We start from the raw sequence: 24050 nt of genomic DNA on the forward strand, positions 1-24050 counted from the left end.
TAATAAATGACTTAATCTTTTTTAATGTCAATTCAGATAGCTGATTCTATGTCTCAGCCACCTACAGCCTCATGACCTTTAACCTCTACCTGTGATCCCATGATCTTCAATGCCTTATCAGATAATTTAGGCTTACTTAACTGTGTTGGGTTTAATGAGGATCCTTCAATCTGCTTGAGAGGTATAAAACAAACATTGCATGTCAAGTATGACCTCACGTGACCTTGACCTTTGACCCCAAGACATTAAACACCTACTAATTTCATCAAGAACTTATGGTGAGTAAGTACATCAGGTTTGGTAAAGATCTTTTACCAGTATGGGAGAGCTAATATCTATATGTGATAATATACAATTTTGGCCTAATAATCATTATACCATGGTCCATTCAAAGCTGTATATATTTTTTCTGGTACAAATCTGCGCTGTAGGCACCTGAAATTCTTAATCTACATGAAATTATGGTTCGATTGATACCAAATATCCTTTTGCTGTATTTACTTCCACCTTCAAACCTAATTCGCTCAGACTACTACCACACATGAAAATCCGCATACTGTTGCTTTAAACTGGCATGCTGCTTGACCGCGAAGTCTGCAGGTTTCATTTACTGTCTATGGTTTCATATTTGGTAGAAGCTAGGCTAACGTTTAACATTTGACATCTTCAGTCCACTGGGTAAGGTTAGCTAGCATGCGGGCTACTTCCAATCAAAATGGCCTCATGTGATGTCCAATCTGTCCGATTTTACTCGACCATAAAGGCAAACTTCCATCAGGTGGCCCATGTTATAGTTCAGATTTTAAGTCAACAGTAAATTTGCTTCTAGCGACGACTAATGTTATATGGTCATCTAACGTTAGCTGATTGGATGACACCAAATTTTGATTGCGTTAACATTAGCCACGTTATAAGTTACGTCCTTTACATGACAGACTGAAAACTAGGTTGTGTTTACGCTAGACGATATTTTCTACCAGATAACCTTAGAAATGTTACATTACTCACACTTTATCAACGCCATATTAACGTTATCTCCAGTGGTAGTTGTCAAATGAGACTGCTACAGCTTAATTTAACGTTAAGTCAACCAACACGGTCTGTGACCAGTTAACGTTAGAACTAGAAGCTAACTTAGCAACTTGCTGGCCTTGCCTCCGTCCAAGATAACCAAGTAAGGTAAGGTTGAAGTTGCATATCACATGCGCAAAGCTTAATTTCATACTACAATGAGAATCAATACAAACATCCAGTCACTAACAACCAACCACTTTTTCCAATGCCCGTCAGGGTGACGTTAGCCAAGTTCACTATATGACGTTACCTAGATAGCTATGCTAACGTTAACATACTGAACGTTAACGTTAATGTTAGTTAACGTGAAGTTAACGTTACCCTTTCGATACAGTTTTTAAATCGCAGCAATGTAATGTTATTTTACCTGTCTTAATTACTTAAACGAGCATTGCATTTAGTAAACAGTGTGGACATTGACCTTAACCTACAATTAAACGAAATCCAAGTCAACGTTAGCCATGTAGTTAACGTTATCCTGCGTAATAGCTAACGTTATCCGTAGTTGTTTTAAGTTAGCTTTTAAGCTAGCCCACCAGTGTGGTGTACGTTTACAGAACACCGAGTCGAGTGCATGACATTATCAAATAAAGTAAGCAAGTTACTCGGCCTGGAGTATTGTCTACTACGAAATAGTTTGAAAGACAGCTGGTGGGTGCATCCATCATAATATCACTTACTGGAGACCAGCTTGCTTGCACGCCAGTTAGCAGCACGTTAGCCGTAGAGCAAAATCGAGGCAGCAACAACGTCATACGGAAAATATAAAGCTAATGTTGGCTAGTTGTTAGCTAGCTTGAATGTAATTGAAATTATATAACGAATTAGAGTTGTGTGTGAAGCACTGGCTGATCGAACCTTCGGTGTTGCACTACTTACCACAGATGTCCAGGATTTAGTGTTTTTTTTGTTTTGTTTTTAATTATGTCTATGCAACTATCTTCCTAGAAACGTCACAGCGTTCGTGCAGTGTGTTTTTCAGAACTATGCCGAACAGCAAACATGGCTACCCCTCGTCTTTAAACCCTCCCACTGGATGTCACCTGACAAGAGGGCTCCGTTCGCAAACACCGCAGTAGGGGACCAAACCTTGAAGGTGTAGCCCAACCAGAACCCCATTTCTAAGGGACATCTTTATATTATAACGTTACACAGAGGCGGACAGAGTACACAGCTTCATTACTTGAGTAAAAGTACAGATACCCCTTGTTAAATTTTACTCAAGTAAAAGTACAACAGTCAGATGACTACTTAAAGGAACCATATGTAAGAAATGTATTTCAATTAATCATATGGCCCTGATATGTCACTAGACATTAAGAAATCAAGAAAAAAATTAAGAAATGTTCATTTCAAATACTTATATCACTGACAACACTAGTCCGACCAGGATATTGCCATTTAAAAAGTGCAGCCCTCAACTGATGTTGATGTTGTGTTTTGTCATGTCATGTTGTGTCATGCCTGATGCGCCACCCTCTACCTATCTACTAATCACAAAGTCAGTAGTGTTTCGGCATCCGGGTTGGCAACCTCGAGTCAGGGGGGAGGGGGAGGGGATACACCGCTCTACAGTAATTTGAAAGTGATTGCAGTACCAGTTTTGGCCACAATCTTACATATGGTTCCTTTAAGTAAAAGTACTGAAGTACTTGTTTTTAAAAGTACTTGAGTATCAAGAGTACAAGAGTAGCCTACATTTTCAAAATATTTCATTACTACTGCCATATTTATATACCGAAACGTCCTACATGGAGTTATGAAAAATGTTAATGTTATTACCTTGGAGGATGTAAAAGGAATTGAGTAAAGTAAAATCAAGTTATTTTCATCTTTTTACCATGTTGCCAGGGATGGGCAGTATTTCTAATACATGTATTTAAAATACGTATTTCATATACAAAATACTATTTTGTAATTGAAACACTTGAAGCGAAAACTATCATTATAACTTGTTCAGAAAATTTAAATAGTCTGGCGAGGTGGGGCCACGGGTTGGCACATTCCCGGGATGGACCTGCAGCGTCTTCATCCATTGTTTCGTCCATGGTTTCGTCTCTTATCTAAATCTGACCATGGAGTTGACTTTGGCGGAAAGCTGAAGGTGATTGCTGATAGGCTGTCCCAATCAGTGGCGCCTGCACAATCCAATCACGTTTGAGAGGGAAACAACCTTTTCCTTTTTTTAGAAGAAGTAACGGGTACTCACGGTTATGGATAGAAATGTAGTGGAGTAAAGAGTACAATATTTGCCTCTCAAAAGTAAAGTCATGAGTACTCCCCAAAAATTATACTCGAGTAAAGTACAGATCCCTCAAAATTGTACTCAAGTACTGTAATCAAGTAAATGTACTCCGTTACTGTCCGGCTCTGCATATACATATCAGTATAAATGACAGGTAGGCTGCTCTCCGGCGCCAGTGTAGGAGTAGTAGGTAGAAAAAAGTAAAACTCTAAGTCATGACATTTTATTTGACCAGCTAAAGCATTACCAGCAAGCCGTCAAGCTGGCAAAGACTGATTATAAGGCCTACTCAAATATCATCAACAGAAATGCCCACAGACCGAAGGTGTTGTTTGATACAATCAACTTTATAATAATCCTTCGACTTCTGCAACCTTTGCTCCCTCAACGGAACTGTGTGAGAAGTTTTTACATTTCATTGAAAAGATTGATTTGATAAGAGCTACATCTCTCCTCCAGTTTCTGTTCACTCGGAGATGCAAACTCTTTCATATCTCCAATACTTCTCTCCGGTCTTCTGGGCTTCTCTCCCAGCTGTTTGAAGTTGTGGCAAAGATAAAAGCAACATGCTGTCCCCTCTGATGTCATTTCATCACACATCTTTAAAGATGTTTTTCCTGCAATCAGCCCCCTCATTTTGGCCATGATAAATGGCTCTTTGTCAAATGGCACTGACTGTCCCCCTCCTCTGTCAAACACGCCATTGTACAACCCCTTCTTAAGAAGCCCAGCCTCGATCCAAATAATCATAAAAATTATAGGCCCATCTCTAAACTATCCTTTGTCTCTAAAATCCTGGAAAACATGGTCTCTTCACAATTATCCTCCTACTGTACCTGTACACCCAAAGCTTCTTTGACAAATTCCAGTCTGGTTTTAGAGCATTACATAGCACAGAATCAGTCCTGCTGAAAGTTCTAAACGACATTCTTCTCTGTATTGACTCTGGCTCTGTGCTATTTTAGTCCTACTCAGTGCAGCGTTCGACACGATCGACCACAGCATACTTTTACACTGCCTTAGGGATAGCGTAGGTCTGCAGGGTCCAGTTTTAGATTGGTTCTAATCATATCTTTCTGATAGAAAGATATCACAGTTATGGAAATGACATACAACTGTACTACAGAATAGCATCTGTATTATCAAAAAACTGTTTGACTGCTTGGGTAAAAATGAAATGTTGGATGGCAAGAAACTTTCTGCAACTAAATGACAGCAAAACTGAAGTGATTTTAGTTTAGATTTTAGTTTTTGGAGCACCAAGTGCTGTTTCTGAAATAAGTGAAGCACTTGGACCTAGTGATGGCAGTCTGACACTGAAGCTTCGATACGTGCTTCAAACCATTAACTACAATTCCATTTGAACCACTGCTCCGAAGGTTGCTTTGGTACGGAAAAAACACGTGACATATGACGTCCGAAGCAGAAACTGCTTCGTTCTCTGAATGAATCACCTGAGTGGTTCGCAGCGCCACCGCCTCGCGAACCAATCGTGCTGCCACTGCAACTGGCACGGCCTTGTTTCTAGTCTGAATTGTAGTGCGCTCAAAGCATAAACACTTTAGGCTAATGCACAACATTGCGTTTAGATCGTAGCCTCTGTGACAAGCATAGTTTGTTCGTATCGATTTATTTTTATTACAATGTAAGAGAGACGTGGGAAAACTTTATTCTGATGGATCCTGATCGATCTTTATTTGTAAAAAGAATGATATCTCATTCTTATTCATGTGCACTACGTATGTGTGGGGGTGGGGTGGTTAGGTGCGTGCACTAGATTTATTTCACTAGTAAAGATCCTGTCCACTATCTAGCCGGGATAATTTAGATGCAGTCTTGGCTTTTCACCAGGAGGAGGTCGCTGTTACTGAAGCTTCGAGTAATGAAACCATTTTCGAATCAACTGTTCAAAGTGGTTCAGTGCTTCATCAAAGCTTCATTTGCCCATCACTACTTGGACCTCTGGCTGACAACCTCTATCCGGTTGTAAAAAACCTGGGGGTTTGGCTAGACCGCTCTCTAAATTTTAACAAACAGGTCAGCAGTGTTGTGAGTGGGAGTTTTTATCATCTGAGAAATGCTGAATCCAGTTTTATCCTAAAGTGATTTAGAGAAAATCATCCATGCCTTTATCCCATCTAGGCTAGACTATTGCAATTCACTTTACTCTGTTTTAACCCAATCCAGCATGGCCAGATTACAACTGGTGCAAAATGCGGCTGCACAACTAGTAACAGGTACCAAGAAAAGAAAACACATCACCCCATACTTTCTCATCTTCATTGGCTACCCGTTAAATTTAGAATTGACTTTAAAATTTTACTTTTTGTTTTTAAAGCCCTACATGGGTTAGCACCATCTTATATTACTGATCTGCTGACATCATTTCTAGATCGCTCAGGTCATCTTCTCAACAGCTCCTCTCCATTCCCCACACACTCCTTAAGACAAAAGGTGACAGAGCGTTCTCTGTTATTGTCCCTAGGCCCTAGTCCCTTCGGGATACACCTCTCTACAGTAATTTGAAAGTGATTGCAGTACCAGTTTTGGCCACAATCTTACATACGGTTCCTTTAAATATCGTAGGCCTAGCAAATAGCCTATGGCGATGACAAATTTAAAATACATTCATTTCACTCGTCTCGCTGGAGTGAGTGCATAATGTGGGCTGTTGTGCAAAGAAATGAATTAGGGAGATGATCTGCATCTCCATTTACAGACATTTAGACAGGAAATGAACAAACTACTGTTCTGTACTGTTCATGTTGTCAGATATGTTAACCACCATTTGCCATAGATTATTTACCATCTCCCTAACTTTGTTGCTGCCTGCCGGCCTTTTCTATGCAACAAATGTTTGACACTGCACATACAAAATACTCAATCCAATTACGTTGTCATTTTCATCTCTCATCTGTATCATCTTCTTCTAGTGTCAAGAAATGCAAACGTTCACACAGGTTGTTAAAAAGATTTCATTTATTGGGTAAAACTTTTTAATTACAACTCCGTATACAGTTTACTCACCACCGTTCAAACTCCCTGTTAACTTTCAGTTTTTTTGTGGGGAACCACCATGGGGAAATAAGAGGGGTTTTGTGGGTGATGTAGTCCATTTTGACAAGGATGTTTTAATGTATATTACTAACATATTTTATCTGCACAAAAGCTGTTTTGGTGAGAGAAAATTGTATGTATTAATGGTTTATTAAAAATATGTTGTTAATTAATAACAGTGTTGTTATTTAGTTACTTGATTATTTTAGCACTGGGGCTATCCAGTGGCTGGGGCCACAACTAACCCTAACTTTAGGCTGTATTAGACCCTATGTACTGGTGGTTTGTTTAACATGTCTGAAGGTTGAAGCCTATTGGTCAAGTCTGTTCACATAGTCTGGCAATTTATGTCTATTTGTTTTGCTTTAGTACAGTTTTTGTTTAGCATGTTTTGATGGATTTCTGCACTATATTTGCACATTTTAAGAAAAAGACCAATGGAGTGAAATTGGATTATTTTCACACGCCACTAGTGTGTCGTGGCACAGTGTTTGAAAAACAAGGAGCTAGAGAAACACAAAGAAAATGTTGCTGAATCTGACCAAAAGTGTAATGGATTATAATCAAGGACAGTACCTTTAAACAGCTCAAATAACCTGTCAGACAGGAATCCACATTAAATTGTGGCTGGTTGAATAATGTATGTGGGTCATTCCGTGTCAGATCAAACAAAATCTGGATCAGATTTTGCTCAGTTTGTCTGCATAATGTTTAGGTCCCAAAACTAACACCTGTGAAATAGTTTTGTTAAATTCCAATGGTTTGATGTTTCTCTCAAAAATGCATTATCTTGGAAGTAATGTCTGGGCATTAATATCTTCAAAAGTAGGATTCCTAGCCTGACCAAACATATTCTCAGTATGACCTGACCATTACAAGTTTGTACTGCATACCTATTGATTTTAGGTCCTAGATTAGGAACAAAGTGCAAAAAAGTTCAAAGTTTGGGATGGCTAGCAAAAATACTTTTACAGAAATTAATGTCCAAACTTTCCCTGATAATGTGCTTTTCAGGCTGAAAAAACTGAAATGTATTCCTAAATTAAGACATAGGATATTCACAGAAATATTCTACAGGCCTTGGTTTTGGGATGCATTCACAATATATATATATATAGACCAGGTTAGAACAAAATATGAAATTGTGCAGCAACAACCTTATGATTTGACACAAAATGACCAATGTAACTGGTTATTATGTCTTCTTCAATTTGTTTTCACCTCTCAATTCACCATTTTTCAACACATAGATAAGTACTACATCACAACAAGTATATGTTTGACCTTATTATTCTTTTTAGACTTAAGCAGTTATAGAGACCATTTGCAAACAAGAACCAATAACATTTCATATATATCCATGTATGTATGATTCACATGTACAGATTTATATTCCATCTGACAGCAGTTTGGTATGAAATTAAAGGCAAGCAATTAAACATAAAAATGATTTTCAACCCAAAACACGTCTCTCTCATATATACATATATTACAAATATATAGAAAATGGCAATCCGAATTGTAGAAACCTTAAAGTAGGCCTAATGAAGTAACAATACTATTACCAATAATTATTAACAACCATTATTTTGGAATCTTTAAAACAGAACACTTAGTAACATATAAATGTTCAGAAGGGCATGTTATGTATATTTCCAGGTGCATAGCCCAAAGGACTGTTCAAAGACATTCCCCTCTGTCTGAGAGACTGAGGTCCCATCATTCCAGGGTGCGAGGGGGCCATAATAAGACCCTGTGGGGACATCAGTGGGCCCTGCTGCCCGAGCTGTTCCCCTGGAATGGACATCCCCCTTTGCTTTGCCTGCATCATCATCAGGCTCTGCTGGGCCATTAAGTTGTGTGTGTGCTGCTGTTGTGGGGACATCATACTGGGATGTGGGTGGGATGGGTGGTGTTGGAGGCTATTAGACATCATGACCTGCTGTTGCTGTTGGTGATATTGTTGCTGCTGCTGGGGCCCCAGGCCTGTCCTGACCATCATATGTCCAGGGTGGTTCATAGGTCCCACAACCATACCTCTCCCTCCACTCTGGGGCATTCCTGCACGGATACCATAGTGTGAGGGATGAATTGAGAGCTGTTGTTCTGCCATCATGTTTTGAAGGTTGGCAATGTGGGGGTTGGATGAAGCTGCATTGCTGTGGTGAGGACCAGAGGAGAGCTGCTTCAGAAGCTGTGTGGGAGGGGGCTGCTGCATGGCCTGGCCATGGTGAGAGTTCGGCTGAGGCTGGGACATCCCCTCACTCTTTGGGAAGTACTGTAAGGTGCTGCTAGGTTTGTCAGAGGGAATGATACGAGATAGGTCAAATTCAGGAATGCCAGTGTGCGAAGGGCGGATAACATCACTCAGATCTGGACCGTCGCTCATGCGCATTGAGAGGAAGGAGTCTGAGGGATGGGTAGGCTGCTGGTGAGGTAATCCTTTCCCCAGCAAATGAAATTGTTGGGGAGGGAGCATATCATCAGGGTGCTGGCTGTAATGCTGGGACAGTGCCCCAACTGGGGAGTGTGGAGGGCCTTGAGATGGAGCCTGCATGCGAGGAAAGCCCATCATCTGGTTTTGAGGATGCAATGAGGCATTGCATGGCCCTATCCCTCCAGAGAGCCCCCCTGCACCACCCACAATACCAGAGTTCATACCTGACATGCTCATAAGATTAGGGGAGGACAACATGGACCCTGGAGGACCATGGGAAAGCTGCTGCTGTCCTTGCAGCAACATCCCAATGGGACTTTGTGGGCTGCCAGGTGGGCCCATGCCACTCTGGGAAGAGAGGAGCATCTGAGGGGATGGATGGTGGGTTCCTGATGGTTAAGAAGGGAGATAAAGTGAAAGTTATCTGAGAAAAACAAAAGGTGCCTTTGAGTGCAGTTCATACTTAGGATAGTCTTATTTATTTTATGATGTGCTTCAGTTATGTACTGACATCATGGTGGACAGTGTGTAAATCCTCCCTTATCATAGATGTCTGAAGTTAGATTTGTGAAATACTATACCTTCCATGTTAACGCCTGGCAGAAGGGGCCTGTCTGGCATCATCTCATCATCAGAGGTGGAAATGGTCTTTATTGCTTCATGGTACAGAGGAGCGGAGCTAGACATGGCGTATTTGGACATCTGAGACATGATCAACGACAGGGGATTCTGGGATGGAGGGGCATCTGGAGAGGATGTGAAGGGCATGCTGGAATTCAGTGAGCTGGGTTGGCTAGTTACTGTTGAGTTTGAACTCTTTGGAGGCAGAGTTGGACCTGAGAAACAGTATGGACAAAACCATGAGACTTCTTAGACTATAATTTTAACATTTAAGCCATTTCACTATTATATTGTCTCGGACAAATGTTGCTGAATATAATGCAAATTTGGCAATGATTGAATCAATTTGAAGCAGGGCTAGGACATTTGGTTAAATAATCCATTGCAATAATGTTTCCTTAACAAATATGTTATTAGTGGTTTTCACAATACAATTAAACTAATCATTCCTTTACTTTTAAGCTTCCTTTTTGCTAAAATGACTTTGCTAGATTTTCCTTAGGCAGATTCAGAACATGCAAAATCACAGAAAATCACATCACAAATGCAATTGCAAACAGAAATCTATTTATTTTACAAACAAAATAACACCAAAAGTTTTGAATCCCTTAATTTCAATAGTGTGTACTGCCATCATGTCTTTTCCTATGTAGAATACTACAGCATGTGTCATGTCTGTGCCTGTGTTTTTTGTTGGAAAACTAGAAACCCTGCATGACAGTACAGTATGCATTGGTCTCTCTCTCCGACTGCCTCACTGCTAGTTTCAGTTAACAGGCTTGACTGAATGTTCTACTGGATAGCAATTATTTAGGTAGTTAAACAAGTTCATAGTACATCCATATTAGTACACTAATTTGACAGATAGCAGTAAACTACACCAGTTTGCTGCTTGATGTACGTTAAAAGAGCGGTCACCTTCCCTGACGCAAATTACCTTTGTTGACACCCCTGTAGCCCCAAGCAGTATGCTGGCATGATCGGTTAGAATTGTATGTCATAACAATTTTCCTGTTACCTGTTTCAGAGTTGCTCGTTCCATTGCCCATGCCCTTCCCATTTGGGGGTCGTCCAGGACTGGGCATACTGGTCTTTGGGGATGTGGTCCAACTGGGAGAGGCCATGTTCATTACAGGGGATTTTTGGTGTCCTGGTGAGCCAGAGGGAGAATGCATGCCAAGGGATGTGGTGCCAATCATCTGCGGTGACTTCATGGAGGTTGAGGATGGAGTGCCTGCCCTAGATGCAGCAGGAAGATGTGGATGAGAGGGACTAGTGGTGGAGACTGGGGTGGGAGACTTCAGTACCGAAGCAGAGGGAGAGGGCATAAGGGGTGATGGCTCTGGGCCAATGGAAGGGGACTTGAGTGGATGAGGTGGGGCCATCGTTGGGGAGCCCATGGAATTAACATTGACTGACAAGTTGGATGGATGACGAGGACAGGAGTCAGACCCCCTGGGGCCTGTATCTAGAGGCATGTGGCTTAGGTGGGATGAGCTGCCTAGAGTAGTTCCCTGCTGATCTGGCCCAAAATTTGCTTGATCAGTTTGCTTTAGGTAGGACCTCTCTGATTGTCCCCCACAAAATCTTTGGTTAGAAAATTGCACAGGACCCTCTGGTCCAGTAATCACAGCTTTACTTGCACCACCGCGACCATTCTGCCCAGCTCTAAGACGGGAAATATCTTCTGGGCTTAAAACTTCTCCTACACGATTAACTCCTCGCAGTTTCTGTGCAAGCACCTGCTGTTCCTGTGCGTTCAAGTTGACATTCATGATTAGATGAGTGCTTAAAGGAGATTCTCCAAGATCTCTTAGGGAGGGCCCATCTCCTTCTCTTACCCTGCCAAGGGGAGAGTGCATTATGGCTTGTGAGTGTGGGAAATCCATGGTGTCACCATGGGGGCCGATACCAACAACTTGGTTAGGGAGACTCGGCCTTCCTGTGTTGTTTAATAACCGTGACTGTCCCATTCCTTCCTGCTGCTGCTGCTGCTGCTGCTGCAGTACGGCAAGCCGCTCTTGCTCGAGCCTCTGCAGCTGCCTCTTTTCCATGATGCGGAGTACCTCTTCACGCATAAGTTGTCGCTCTGGGTCACCATGTAGGTGTTGAGATGGACCACCAGGACCACCAGGTGGGTAGCATCCATGCAACAGTGACCTACCACCACCAATATTGAGTGGCAAGTCCTCCACCCAGCCCATTCCAGACCTTTGAAGTCCAAGACCCTCCATGGTCAAAACTCTCCCAGGGCTAACAGGATAGCCCCTTGTCCCCGATGGGCCTCTCTGCATCTGTCCCACAAATCTTGGGCCTTGAGACCCATCCTGGTGGATATCGATTAACCGAGGGTTACTTCCCATACCTCCACCCATCAGAGGTGCAGGGCCCCACTGCTCGTCTGATTTGCTGTGGTATGGTGGGGGAGGACCCCTCATCATGAGGTGTGGACCCCTGGGCATGCCCATCTCTGCCATCATGCGGTAGTGCTGGGGATGTGAGTGTGGGTGCATTTCCTGTTGTCGACGCTTCTCCTGGTAGTACTCCTCCTGAAGCTTCCTCCATGCCATCTGCTCTGGCGTCAGCCCATCATGGTCCTGCAGCAGCCCCAAGTCCAGTTCTGGTGGTGAGGACATGTGGTGGTGCTGCTGGGTTGGCAAGCCCAGGTGGGGCCCTATAGCAGGATCATCAAGTCTGGATCCCCCAAGATTCTGTGTTTGAGACATAATCGACTGCAGGGGCTCCTCATATTTTTTTAAAGTACCTACTTCAGACATATCAAGAGGAAGATTATTATTGTTCATGTTCTCAGCATTCTTAGTGCTCTCACTTCCCTCTTGCGTTCTGCCATTGTTGTCAGTATTGTTATTGTTGTTTATGTTGATGCTGTTGCTGTGGATGGCACCGGGGTTACCATTTGGCCCTTCCAGGTCTCCTGAGCCTCCACTGACACCACTGCGGAGCAGTAGTCGCTCAATGTCTCTGAGTGTTTGCAGAGAGCGCTCCCGGTGCTCCAGCTGCTCCTTGGACAATCGCTGTGGCCCTTCACCCTGGAGATGTGCTGGCAGCACTGAGGTACTAGAAGTGGGAGAGACACCAGCACTAGGGTGGGCCATGTTCCCCACACCCTCTGCTCCCCCAGGCCCTGTTACATCTCCAGCTGGTGGACCAGCACTGCCTTGCAAAGGCTGATGCGAACTGGAAGGACCATCCAGAGGTTGTTGGACTGGCAGGTCAGCCTCTTGAGGTTGCACACTCGATGATGAGCTACCTGTGACCTGTGTACCAATTGCCCCTCCAACAGATGCTGGCCTTGGAGTGTCATTTTGAGATTTCAGTGTTCCCATGGGTGGTGTGCTTCTGGAGCTGAGTTGTTCTGGTAAACTGGGCAGCTTCCTCATTGCTGGCAGACACTAGGAGGCAGAAGAAGACAATTCATTTAGCTACTGGCTATTAAATATACATCACCCTGTGAAAGGTAATCAGGGTCAAATATGTAGTTAAAAAAAATATGTAGCTTAATTACACATCCCTGTATATGCACCATGTTTAAAGGTGCAGTCACTGGCTTTTGTTGAGATCAAATTGAAATGTCTCCAGATCTTCAATAATGACATATATCAGATGCAGATGAAGAACAGTCGACAATTGTTCTGTACATCACTTTCATTTTATTTTAGGAATTTTCAATGCATTTGTTGAGGGCCTGGCCATGAGGCCAAATAGATCAAAATGGTGGGAAAAGGGAGAAACAAAGAGTATAAAATTCATATGTTTCATATTTATTACCTCTTCCAAAGAGGTTGTGTTTTGGTGCCATGTGTCTCTTTTTGTGTGTTTATTTCTTTCTCTGTCAAGTAGGATTATGATAAATCAGTTCAATATATGTATGCGTGATTGCCAACCTGATCCAGCTTTGTACGAGGGACATTTTGCTGGTGAAACATGAGTATCGAGTCTGTGTGGCCATGAATTACTGCCTCAGCAGCGCTGAAACACATGAAAAAGGTACAATTAGTTAGGCTTTGTTTATTATTCTCTGGATGACAAAGAAAATGTCAACTTCAGTACATAGGGCTCTTGCCCTCCAATATCAGCCACCTACTCACCTATTGGCTAGGCTGGTGGTGAAAACATACACCACTTGTTGAGCAGGACGGGGCAGGTCAGATCGGAGGCCCCCTGAACTAAAAGCATATCCTGCAGGAGGAGCAGATGACTGCCCTCCAACACCAGCAGTACCGCAAGTACCAGTGATCATACGCTCTCCTGAGACAGAAAGTGAGAGAGAGCAGAAAAAAATTAAATGGAAAAAGATCCTATAATCATGTTTCCTTGTATATGTGACACATTAATACATATAAAGGACAAAGTACTGTTGCACACTCGAGCGCCACTGCACTTTCAGAGAACTGTAAGATGACACTTTCTCAGACCTTCAAGTTAAAGACTTGCAGAGAGAGAAAGTGAGAGAGAGAGATGCTCAAATACTCACTGATTGTTAAAATACATAGTTTTTGCTGTATTTGACATCCACAGATGAGCCATATGTGACAAGGTTGGCTTATTGTTAGTAGTTCTCAGTTTTAACACTAGGTGGAGCTGACCTAGTATTTATTATGAGACTGGCAGAATGTTTGACCATGTCAATATTCAAAAGAATAGCAACTAAAACCTTTACAAGACCAACTAATACTGTTATGCAAAAACACTGATGGAAAGTGATTGGAATTAAGTGAATAAAGACTAATTTGATTAACTTTGTCAGTGACTAAATATTTCTGTCTGTTTCTAACAGGTTCTTCTTCTTCTCAAGGGTCTCTTAAGATTTGTCACATTCAAGAGGACACAAAAATGGATCCTACAACAGGCAATTGGAGATCATGATTTGCTTGCAATTTGCCAAATGCTGTGTGTCCTCCAGGGGTCAGCAAAGGCATTTGGTGCTACAAATTGTGCATGTCTGCTGGTGCTCTTTTAGTGTCAGTGAAGAAGACTCACGATGAACTGCCATGTTAGGTTTGTCCTCATCTTCCTCTGTGTCTCCTCCAGAGCACCACTCATCACCACTGTAGGGTTGCTTCTTCTCCAGAACACAGCGACGCTTGCTACGCATTACGCCGTCTAGACATGCATGCACACACACACACAAATACAAGCAAAGGGAGATAAAGCAAGAGGTTACTGTCTGTCAGAGTAATATTTGTGCTTTGGATTTTCACAGACATCCAAGAAAATACACATAGAAACCACCTGCGTGAATCTGTAAATCAAAGGCAAGATGAGAACAAAACCTTCACATGACTGTGCTGACAGCAAGAGGAAGTGAGGGTACACTGGCCTTGAAGTACTCTACAACCTTGATCAGACAAGTGCAGCAATGCAAAATGGTCACTGTTGCATGTATGTGCTACTGAATGATAAAACACAAATTAATTTGTTTGTATTTCAGTAAAGTTATTCAATAACTGTATAAAAACATTTCAAACAAAGAATTGAATATGAATATGCAGAAACAAAGAAACAATTGTCCATCAAAAATAAATCATTGTTGCAGGTCTAGAACATTCCAGTTATTCACAAAACAATAATGTGGACATGGTGTTGAGGGTGCATTAAGTGCATTTGTGTTCACACCAGCCTTTCCAGATTCAGATTCCAGTTTCTCGAAACACCTGGAAGCTCACACTAAAAGGCTTCCTCTCCTGCCGGGCGGGCATGCATGGAAAACAGAAGTGCAAGCTAGATATAGAAGATCACTAGAGAAGAAGCGCAATGTTACTTTCTAATGCCATGGACGCATGGTTTATAACAAGCAGACTACAAAGGGCTCTCAGTTATGACTGGGAAAAACAAATGGGTAAATAGCAAATTTAACTTCTCTGTCTGGTTGGATGATGCAAGATTAAAGCTGCAGTGGGCAAGTCTGACAGTTTGAGGGGACTTAGCCAAAATGTTAACTCTCATGTCCCTCCCCCACTACCACCGAGCACCCTCTCATTGAGTTTGTGCTCGTCAGTGCACACCAGACTGTGATTGACAGTCAGATCTCACACAGCCCTGCTCTGATTGGATCAGAAGAACCAGGAGCTGTGGATTTTTGCAAAACAAATAACAGGCTCTAGGTGGAGGTAGAAGTGTGGTTTTTTTTTGTAAAACCGGCTGATTTATACGGAGCATAGTGTCGGTTTCAGTGAATATGATCAAAAAAATCTTGTCAACTGCAGCTTTAACTAATGAATACGAGGTCAGTAAAGCCTGACACATTATTGGCAGCTTGGTGTGGATGTCACACCTCTACCATTCCTTAGAGTGTAGGGTCAGTGGGTTGTTTCTTTTGTTTCTTCAATGACTGCTCTGCCAAATTTTCATTTAGTTCAATAAATTCTGTACTACATGCTATTGTAATTTGTATATAGTGGCTTTTCAATGAAGAAGAGATATCATGATGAAAGAGATCCTCCATTCCCAGATCTTTCAGCAACAGAATTTCTAACAGCAATTCAAAAAAAAAAAAAAAAGTACATTTCACCTATGCCTTACAAAATCTGCTGCCTTGCCAACGATTACAGACAGTTAGCCAGCTATGAAACAGGAAGGAAGGAGGGGAGAGAGAAAGAGAGCGCTGACTCATTTGTTAACATAAAGCCGTGTCTGCTGGGAATGAAAGAGGATGCTTAAAAGGTCATCTGTTCCTCCTCTGCTTTGACACAGTGCACTGGCTGAGGACAGACTGTCATACCTCCCTCTAGCTTCACGCTCAACCTTCTTCACTTTACCTTTAATATGCTTCCTCAAACATATTCTGTCTCCTTCACTCTGGACTGAACAGAGACTTATCCTGAGTTATTGCTACAATATGACCAAAGATATACTGTGGATGTATTATATCAGTAAAATGTAACATAATACAAATATAGATGCAACATCTTTGCATTACCTTCGTCTATGTCCATCAGTATGTCAACTGAGAAATCAAGAGACATGGCATATATACAGTAATACTCTCTTTAATCTACTGTACCTTTAGCATCAGGCTCCAGGGAGTCTCTCAGGTCACCTGCGTCCATTGAGATAGCTCTCTCCCGTTTAGTCTTGGTCTTCAACATTGTTACTCCTCCACCAACACCTGATGGACCCACGCTGTTCAATCCGGGAGAAACCTGGTTGGTTTTGACTCCATGACTTCCAATCCCAACACCCTTAGTGCCAAGGCCTTGCTGCTGGTTCGCATCAGAAATCTGAGTTTCGGAGCTACTAACCACTTGCTTACCATTAGTGGTCAGTTTATTTTCAGGGTGCATTTGATTGGTCGTTGATAACAGTACCGGCAAGTAATGTGTTGTGTGTACTCCTGAGGCTCACAGAATTTCACACAGTACTGCAGACAAAATAAAGAGGGTAGAGGTCAGAAGAGATGGTTCTGATGCCCTAAATAAACATACCAACACTACCACCAATTTCATATTTGGATGGATGTAATTAGTCATGTCGGAGTTGAGGTTACTGTGCTTGTTTCATAAAGGGTGTGCAGAAAAAAATGAGCTGACTTACACCAACTATTTGACTTGGGCGATACATCCATCAATGTAGCAACTTCCTTCTTTCAGAAATCTACTGAGCTGCATGCTGTCTTCAGCTCTCTCTAAGAGTAGGAGAGGGGGGGGGGGTAGAGATTATCAGTATAATGACACATGGTGAAACTGATTGAGTCAGTTTCTGCCAATCCATAAAATACCAGAGCTGTCAGAAGAAAAAAAAATCAAAGTTTCCTACTCAAGGAGTGGAGGGGCTTGATGTTCTGAACTGTTTCCAGTGCAACAAGCTCCACCCATAGCAACCAGCTTTCAAAACCACAAAAACTCCCCATAGACATTCCACAGCACCCTCAGTCTCTCTCAGCTGGCTGTCTCACTCCCATCACTACTTTCTCAACATAACAGTAGTTCTTTCAATCAGAAGTCTAGCCTACACAAAATAGTTCATCTGGGAGCAAATATTCATACACACCCTGAATGTGTACATGTACACACATGTGCGCGCTTACGCAGTAAAAAGTACAAGTCATTGAGTAAGGAGTTGTGAGGCTACATTCAGATTTCAGACCCTGCCTGATGTTTATGTGAATGCGGTACTCATAGTACAGAGCCAACACACAGCAGTGACATTCCTCACCCTGTTCAGGCATCTCAAAGCAGACACAAACACCTGCTCATGTTCATTACTCCTGGCCCTGATGTGTATCTATATCTCAGATTTATAAGGGGAAAATGTTTACTATAACTTGTAGGCCTATTATTGAAATGAGAAAAAAATTCTGTCTCCCCATCATCATGGCCGGAGGCATTGTGTTTTTACGTCCATCCATTCATATGTGATATCAAAAGAATGGTCAAAGGTCAAGGTCAACATGACCTCACAGTCTTGTGAACATGGTATATCACAAACGCCTTGAGGGAATTACTTCAAGTTTATCACAAACATTCACATGAATGTGAAGGATGAATGAGAATACTTCATCACTATTCATGTCTATGGGAGCAAAATGGTGGTGGTTCCGGTCTTCATAAAGGGGTGTGTTTCGCGAGAGCCACCATCTCGTTGCTTTACGTCGAATGAGTTGGAATATATCTTACTCCAACTTACTCAATCTTGAATTTAATATCTTTCTAGCTTTTAGATCGATCATTATCTGTTGTCAAGCAAGCACGTACATAGCAACTGGCCAGCAGACAGCAGAAAAAGCTAGGTGCACACCTGAAATAGTTTATTTTCTCCATGGGAAAGCAAAACAATTCTCTCATATATATATATATATATATATATATATATATATATGAATTATGAAATATATGATTTTTTTGCAAGCAGGGATCTACACTGTGAACAGAACTTAATGACTAGGCCACACAATAACATTGGATGCTGAAATTTGAAATTCAATCAATTCTTCCCCTGTACCTTGCTCAGAAATATTTATGAAAAAAAGTTCAGCCTATTCAAAACTGCGAGGTGCGATCACTGGGGTCCAAGCAGTATTACACTGGGTCAATAGTTTAAACAGGTGAAATCAACCACAATCCCTATGCCAAAGCAAACAGCAATCAGCTTACGCCATGGTTATATTACTTGAGACATTTCAATAGCCTACCTTAGAACACCAGAGGATTATAATATTATAATATAACATATCTATATTATTTTATATCCCGATACAAAAAGAGAGAATAATAAATGTCTGATATTTATGACAGCACACTTTATGCAGATTAGCCTATAGCCTAAGCCTACTATTTCTATTACAACTCTACCTCTTTAATTCAGCTGTCTGGTTGAAGCCTGGAAATACAGTATTGTTAACAAAGTACCATAGTTGGCTAGCTTATCATAGTCTACTGATTGGACTGTTCAGTTTCCCCATGTGTGTTTAAGTTCCAAGATAATACTTGTTCTCCTTGGGACAGGCCCTTTTGGAAAACATTGGTATCGAGATGATCAGTTAACTTGAATGCAAGAGTTTTAAACAAATGCAGCATGCTAATGATGCTAAGTGGATTTAATAATAATTTAGCTAGTCGTCTTCTATGTGTCCTTGCTTTCACGATTGTGTATGTTTTATTTGGATTGTGTTGGCCAAGTCGCATGTGTCCATTGAGCGAGGGAGAGCGGGGCAAGGAGAGGGGGGTTACTTCTATACTGTTTGGTAAAGTTGAACACATAGTCCACAATTAAAGCAACGAGAGGTATAAAATTATGATTTATTTATTTATTTTTGGACAATGTAGGCTACCGGTAAGTAAAGCGGGAGATGTGTGTTGCTTATGAGGCCGCGTAAGCTGCAAAGCACTGCGTGAAACACTAGAAAGGGTGTGTCGCGGTTCTGCCTTTTCACACTGCGACACAGTTTTGTGGATATGAGTGTCGCGATTTCGAATCGCATATCGTTACAGCCCTACTAAGTATTGACACCTAGTTCACTTCCTTTACCCTATATTCAGAATTCCTTAAAAAATAAGGATAGGATATAAATAGGTGAAGATGAAGTTTCAAAACTGAAAATGTCAGTATACGGTCACATGAAATGTCAGTCTCTGCTAATGTTTTGTTCATAGTATCCTTTCAATTCGCTTGATTTGGCACTGGCTTAACTTATTCCCATCCTCCCTCTTTCCCTCAATCTAGACCTTCTCTATTGCACCTTAAACACTCCCTTGTTTTTCATTTTCAACATGATACTTGTTGCTATACAGCCTATTCTTGAGGGAGTTAAACAAACTACAAGCATAACAACAGGTTACCCAAGGGAAAGTGCCTTGATCAAAAATTAATAAAACAAAACAAACAATAAAAAAACAACAAACAAAAATAGGTGAAGAAATTTGAGTTTTATTCCTTTTCAAATTTTGTCAGCTGTAACAGTCTCAAGGCTGATTTGTATTCAAAATTGTCACTGTTAAAAATCCAATGTTTCTGTCTTATTTATCTCCTCGTTTCCAAATTGCTGCTAAGGTTTACAGGGCCATTCTTCTTCTTATAATTGCTGTTGTCAAATGTGCTATTGTTAGTCACAATTTTTGTGCTATTGAGGTTTTCACTTTCATTACTTGTGGTATAAATATGGCTGTTTTCGTTATCAAAGTTAGGTCCTGTGTTGATACAGGAAATTGAGCAACACTTCATTTCCTCCGCCAACTGTTAGTGGCATGAGTAGGCCTTGTGCAGTCAACATTCCTTCTAGACATAAAATGATGTAACATTGATGGTATAAATCTGTTAAATATTAAAAAATTAAATGTGAAAAAATGTATATAGTGAAACCGTGTCAGAATCAGAGAAAATTATGCACAAAGGGCACAGAAAACACTATGATAGTTTCAGTCTATATGCCATCAGAATTACATCAAGTATACTTTTGGTAGTATGTTAGATTCTCTTGGTCAGTGGCGTAATGATTTTTAGAGGGTGTAAGATTGCAATTTCTGGATTGTGCACCAAAACACACCTTCTGCCACACTCCTGGGCTCAAAGCTTAATAAAAGTACAGTGCATGGTGAAAAATCCGAGAGTAAGATAGGAATAAACTTTGCGTCAGGATAATAATCCGCTTTGTGCCAGGTTTTGCGTCAAGAAAATAGGGCCCATTATTGATAAGATTGTCAACTTTCACAATAATATTTTTCTATCTTCTTCAGATAACCTGAATTCCTGCTATTTTGCTGACCAAATAAAAACCAAATAAAATCACATATGCTTGGCACTGTGATATTGCAAATAGAAGCTCCAAGAGATCATGAAATCACAGGGGAGTTGGGTTACATTACTGAGGCAACAAGCCATAACATTGACTAGATCTGAGCAAATAGGCTACCAGTGATTAAGATGCAGGATAAAAGCATCAGCATTCAGCCACACTGAGTTGGTTGTTGCTGAAAACTAAGATGCACTGCTTGATTGTGTTTTTCGACAGTCTCATGAATAGTATTCTTAAAGAACAAGATGGAGAGATCTCAGTTGATGTAAAGATGCTCAGTCATTACTAAATTTTTAGACTCAGTAATCAGTAATCACTTTAGACTTAGTAATCTCAGTATTACTCCCTATGTTTCTCTCTCAAGATGACATTTGTGTTTGGGGTGAGGCACAAATGTTCACAATAAAGTATATGTTACTAGCCTATAACAAGACGAGCGGTTGTAGAGAGGTATAAGGTTTTTTTCCATCACATATGGTAGAGTTTACAATAAAGTGGCTCATTTCATTTTTGTCTCAAAGTAAAGCAAAGATCCATCTTTGAGAACTAAAATCTTCCTGTGCTCAGCGTTTGGAAAGAGAAAAGAGGAGTATGTCAAAACTCACAATTCTGATTGTGAGATTGACTGAGGGACGCCATGGGCCCTATCTTGGCGATCTAAAACGCATGGTCACTGGCGAATAGCTTAAATAAATGTAGGCGTTTGTCCAGTGGTGGTGGTCAGGTGCCTGGCGCAAAAAGGCTGTTATGTTTCTTAGTCAGTCATAGTGTTAATTTTGTCACCTATTTTTAATTTAGTCTTAGTCTTGTGACGAAATGTCCTTTTTAGTCTTTGTCATATTTAGTCATTCAAATATCATTTTTGTTAGTCAAGTTTTAGTCGACTAAAAGTCTCGTCATTTTAGTCTAGTTTTAGTCAAAAGAAAACTAAAGGCATCTTAGTTTTTTATAACAATTATTTCTGATTACCATTTGAGTCAAATAGTGTTTCACACATCACAATTTTCCAACAATATTGTGTGTCCACAGGGCTACTCGTCTGTTATAATTACTCATTCTGATTTTTTTGTCAGTCAGTATGTTTACATGCACAGGTAAGTCGAGCTACAGTTATAGCTCGGCTGGGATTTGACCATAGACAGTAAAAGATTTGAATGGACCACTGTCATATTCGTAGACCAGTGTTTCTCAAAGTGTGGTCCGGGGATCACTGGTGGTCCGCAAGCTATCCCAAGTAGTCCGCGAGCAGACGTGGTAAAATATAATATATATGAGTTGTTTGCAATATTGATATACATACAGTATGAATCCACACAATAAGCAAAGTGCAAAGACAATAAGCAAGGTGGGAGTAGGCCTATTGTTATTATAGGCTACTGTTAAAGTAGGTCTAATCTTTTTTTTTTTTAGCTAGGGTTAGTTAAGTGGTCCTGAAACTGAAAAAGTTTGAGAAACGCTGTCATAGGCCAAAGTATTAATGTTTTACTCCGCCTCGCTAGATGGCGATATGCGCCCAAACACAACACATTCCCCAAACAGACTCCATCTTAGCCATAGCTAACTTGCTAGCGAACTTTCCATATTAGCTTACTTGCTAGCAAACTTTGAATCATCAGTCTAACTAGTTAAATAGTTGTAGGCTGCAGCTATCGATTCTTTTTGTAATCGATTAATCTAGCACTTTATCGATCGATTAATCGAATATCTTTTTTTTTTTTTGCATTTTTAAACAACCAAAACAAATAATGCATAACGAAAATGACATGGCTGTAAAATGATCAAGCAATTGCCACAGAGGTATTTAGGCCTATTCTAACTCCAACATTTGGCTCCAAAACTAAGCCCATTTATTGCAATTTACCCATTTAGTGTTTATAAGTGCCAGTGCCAACAATTAAATAATGTTCAAAATGCTCTCTGTAAAATTGCAGCCTCTTGTGCATGACTTGCAGCTGTCCATACTATGTTGTGAAGTGCTGGGAGGGAAAGCAATTTAAGTTCCATGAACTTAAGTTCCATTATCTAGACCTGACATTAAAGTAAATATCTGTTTTATGTAGATTTCTACACCTGCAGCATTTACCCTTAGGCTACTAACAAATAATTTTACCATTAGGCTACTAAAAATAATTTCTGGGGTGAGCCTATTTGCTATGGTAACCTAGCAACCTGTGTGTGTGTGTGTGTGTGTGTGTGTGTGTGTGCACGCGTGCGGTGCGTGATGGAAGATGAGGGTGCATACGGTATAAGAAGGGGTTCTTTTTTAGGCATACCGTCTTGCAATTGAACGTGAATAAGTTTACTACTTAAAAACATCAAAGCTAAACATTATATCACGACATCGCTACAAATACAGTATGTGATTAAAATCAGCCAACATCAATGTAGGCTATAGGCTACGTAGATAGATGATAGATAGGCTACATAGATTGATAGATAGCCTACTTTATTGACGCTTGGTGAAACAGCATGGAGTGGATGTTTTCGGTTCAGATGCTTGTTCTTTTACTTTTTGAGTATGTAATGATCCCAAAACTTTACTTGAAAACTTTATACATTCTCTGCCATTTATAGACATCTTGCCAGCTAAATTCCAAATGCATCACGATTCACGCGCTAGTGGTGTGCTTCCTGAACAACGGTCCGTGTGGAACAATCAGATCCCTGCGCGTATAGTGCGCGTCATAGCAGAGAATGTCTAATAAGGGGAGAACCTTCACTCTCGGAACTCTTCCGGTGTGGTACTGCATCTAGGGGCGTTCGCGGGCGAGTCCAGAATGAATGGAGGTCTATGGAGCTGTACCCCTCAAAATCCAAAATCCAAATTTTTCCAAGTAATTTTTTGAATATTGTATTCGAAAGGGGAGGCAAAGACAATACACTTGGTTGAGTATTATATTTTTTAAAGACACTTAATTGTTCTAAAAAGCCTTTCAAACGTGTCAATGACGTCATTCATTAGCATGATCAGAGCATAGCATAGCATCAATGCTAGCGTGTTATGGGCAACAACGACCCAACCTGTAAGAAAACGAAAGGACATGACTCCCGGATTATTTCACTTTTGATTGATAATCCATATCCATTTTGCGAAAAATAAAATAATATCTGAGGGTTTCAGTTGTTAAATAGGTGAAAACAATAAATGTAGCCATGTAGCTCCATAGGACCCCATGTATTTTGGACTCGCCCGCGATCGCCATCTAGGTGAACTCTGGTGAACTGCAGCCAAATTCGGTTTGTATGGGATTAATAGAGAGTGGGGAGGCTCTCCGTAGACGGGCTCTGGTCATAGTAATTTAACGAGGCTTCGAGGCAGGGTTTTTGCCTCGAGTAATTTTTGTAATCGAGTTATTCGAGTAACT

General features: G+C 41.0%; 2 protein-coding genes and 1 long non-coding RNA gene across 8 annotated transcripts in view; 1 reads left to right on the forward strand and 2 right to left on the reverse strand.

Moving 5' to 3' along the window:
* The window catches only part of ddx6 (DEAD (Asp-Glu-Ala-Asp) box helicase 6), a 25103-nt gene extending 22994 nt beyond the window's left edge, over nt 1–2109 (reverse strand). For 2 of the 4 annotated variants that reach the window (XM_042064140.1, XM_042064137.1), the window contains exon 1: nt 1954–2109. The gene's annotated coding sequence lies outside the window, so the exon portion shown is untranslated. Of the gene's footprint in view, nt 1–1008; nt 1032–1754; nt 1842–1953 lie in introns of those variants that run through there. The other 2 variants (XM_042064138.1, XM_042064139.1) reach the window with 2 other exon arrangements.
* LOC121684190 lies at nt 1049–15144 on the forward strand. Its single transcript, XR_006023055.1, has 3 exons — nt 1049–1179; nt 14233–14453; nt 14659–15144. It is a non-coding gene; the product is annotated as an uncharacterized LOC121684190 (long non-coding RNA).
* bcl9l (bcl9 like) overlaps nt 6281–24050 on the reverse strand; it is a 23238-nt gene continuing 5468 nt past the window's right edge. For all 3 annotated transcript variants that reach the window (XM_042064088.1, XM_042064087.1, XM_042064089.1), the window contains 8 exons: nt 16989–17079; nt 16459–16815; nt 14436–14558; nt 13544–13703; nt 13340–13424; nt 10453–12847; nt 9395–9649; nt 6281–9202 (listed from right to left, as the gene is read on the reverse strand). In XM_042064088.1, the coding sequence (XP_041920022.1) occupies nt 8007–9202; nt 9395–9649; nt 10453–12847; nt 13340–13424; nt 13544–13703; nt 14436–14558; nt 16459–16738 (4494 nt within the window). In that variant the 5' untranslated portion in view covers nt 16739–16815; nt 16989–17079 and the 3' untranslated portion in view covers nt 6281–8006. The remainder of the gene's footprint in view (nt 9203–9394; nt 9650–10452; nt 12848–13339; nt 13425–13543; nt 13704–14435; nt 14559–16458; nt 16816–16988; nt 17080–24050) is intronic.

This window comes from Alosa sapidissima, chromosome 15 (genome assembly GCF_018492685.1).
Source record: "Alosa sapidissima isolate fAloSap1 chromosome 15, fAloSap1.pri, whole genome shotgun sequence".
Taxonomy (NCBI): Eukaryota; Metazoa; Chordata; class Actinopteri; order Clupeiformes; family Clupeidae; genus Alosa; species Alosa sapidissima.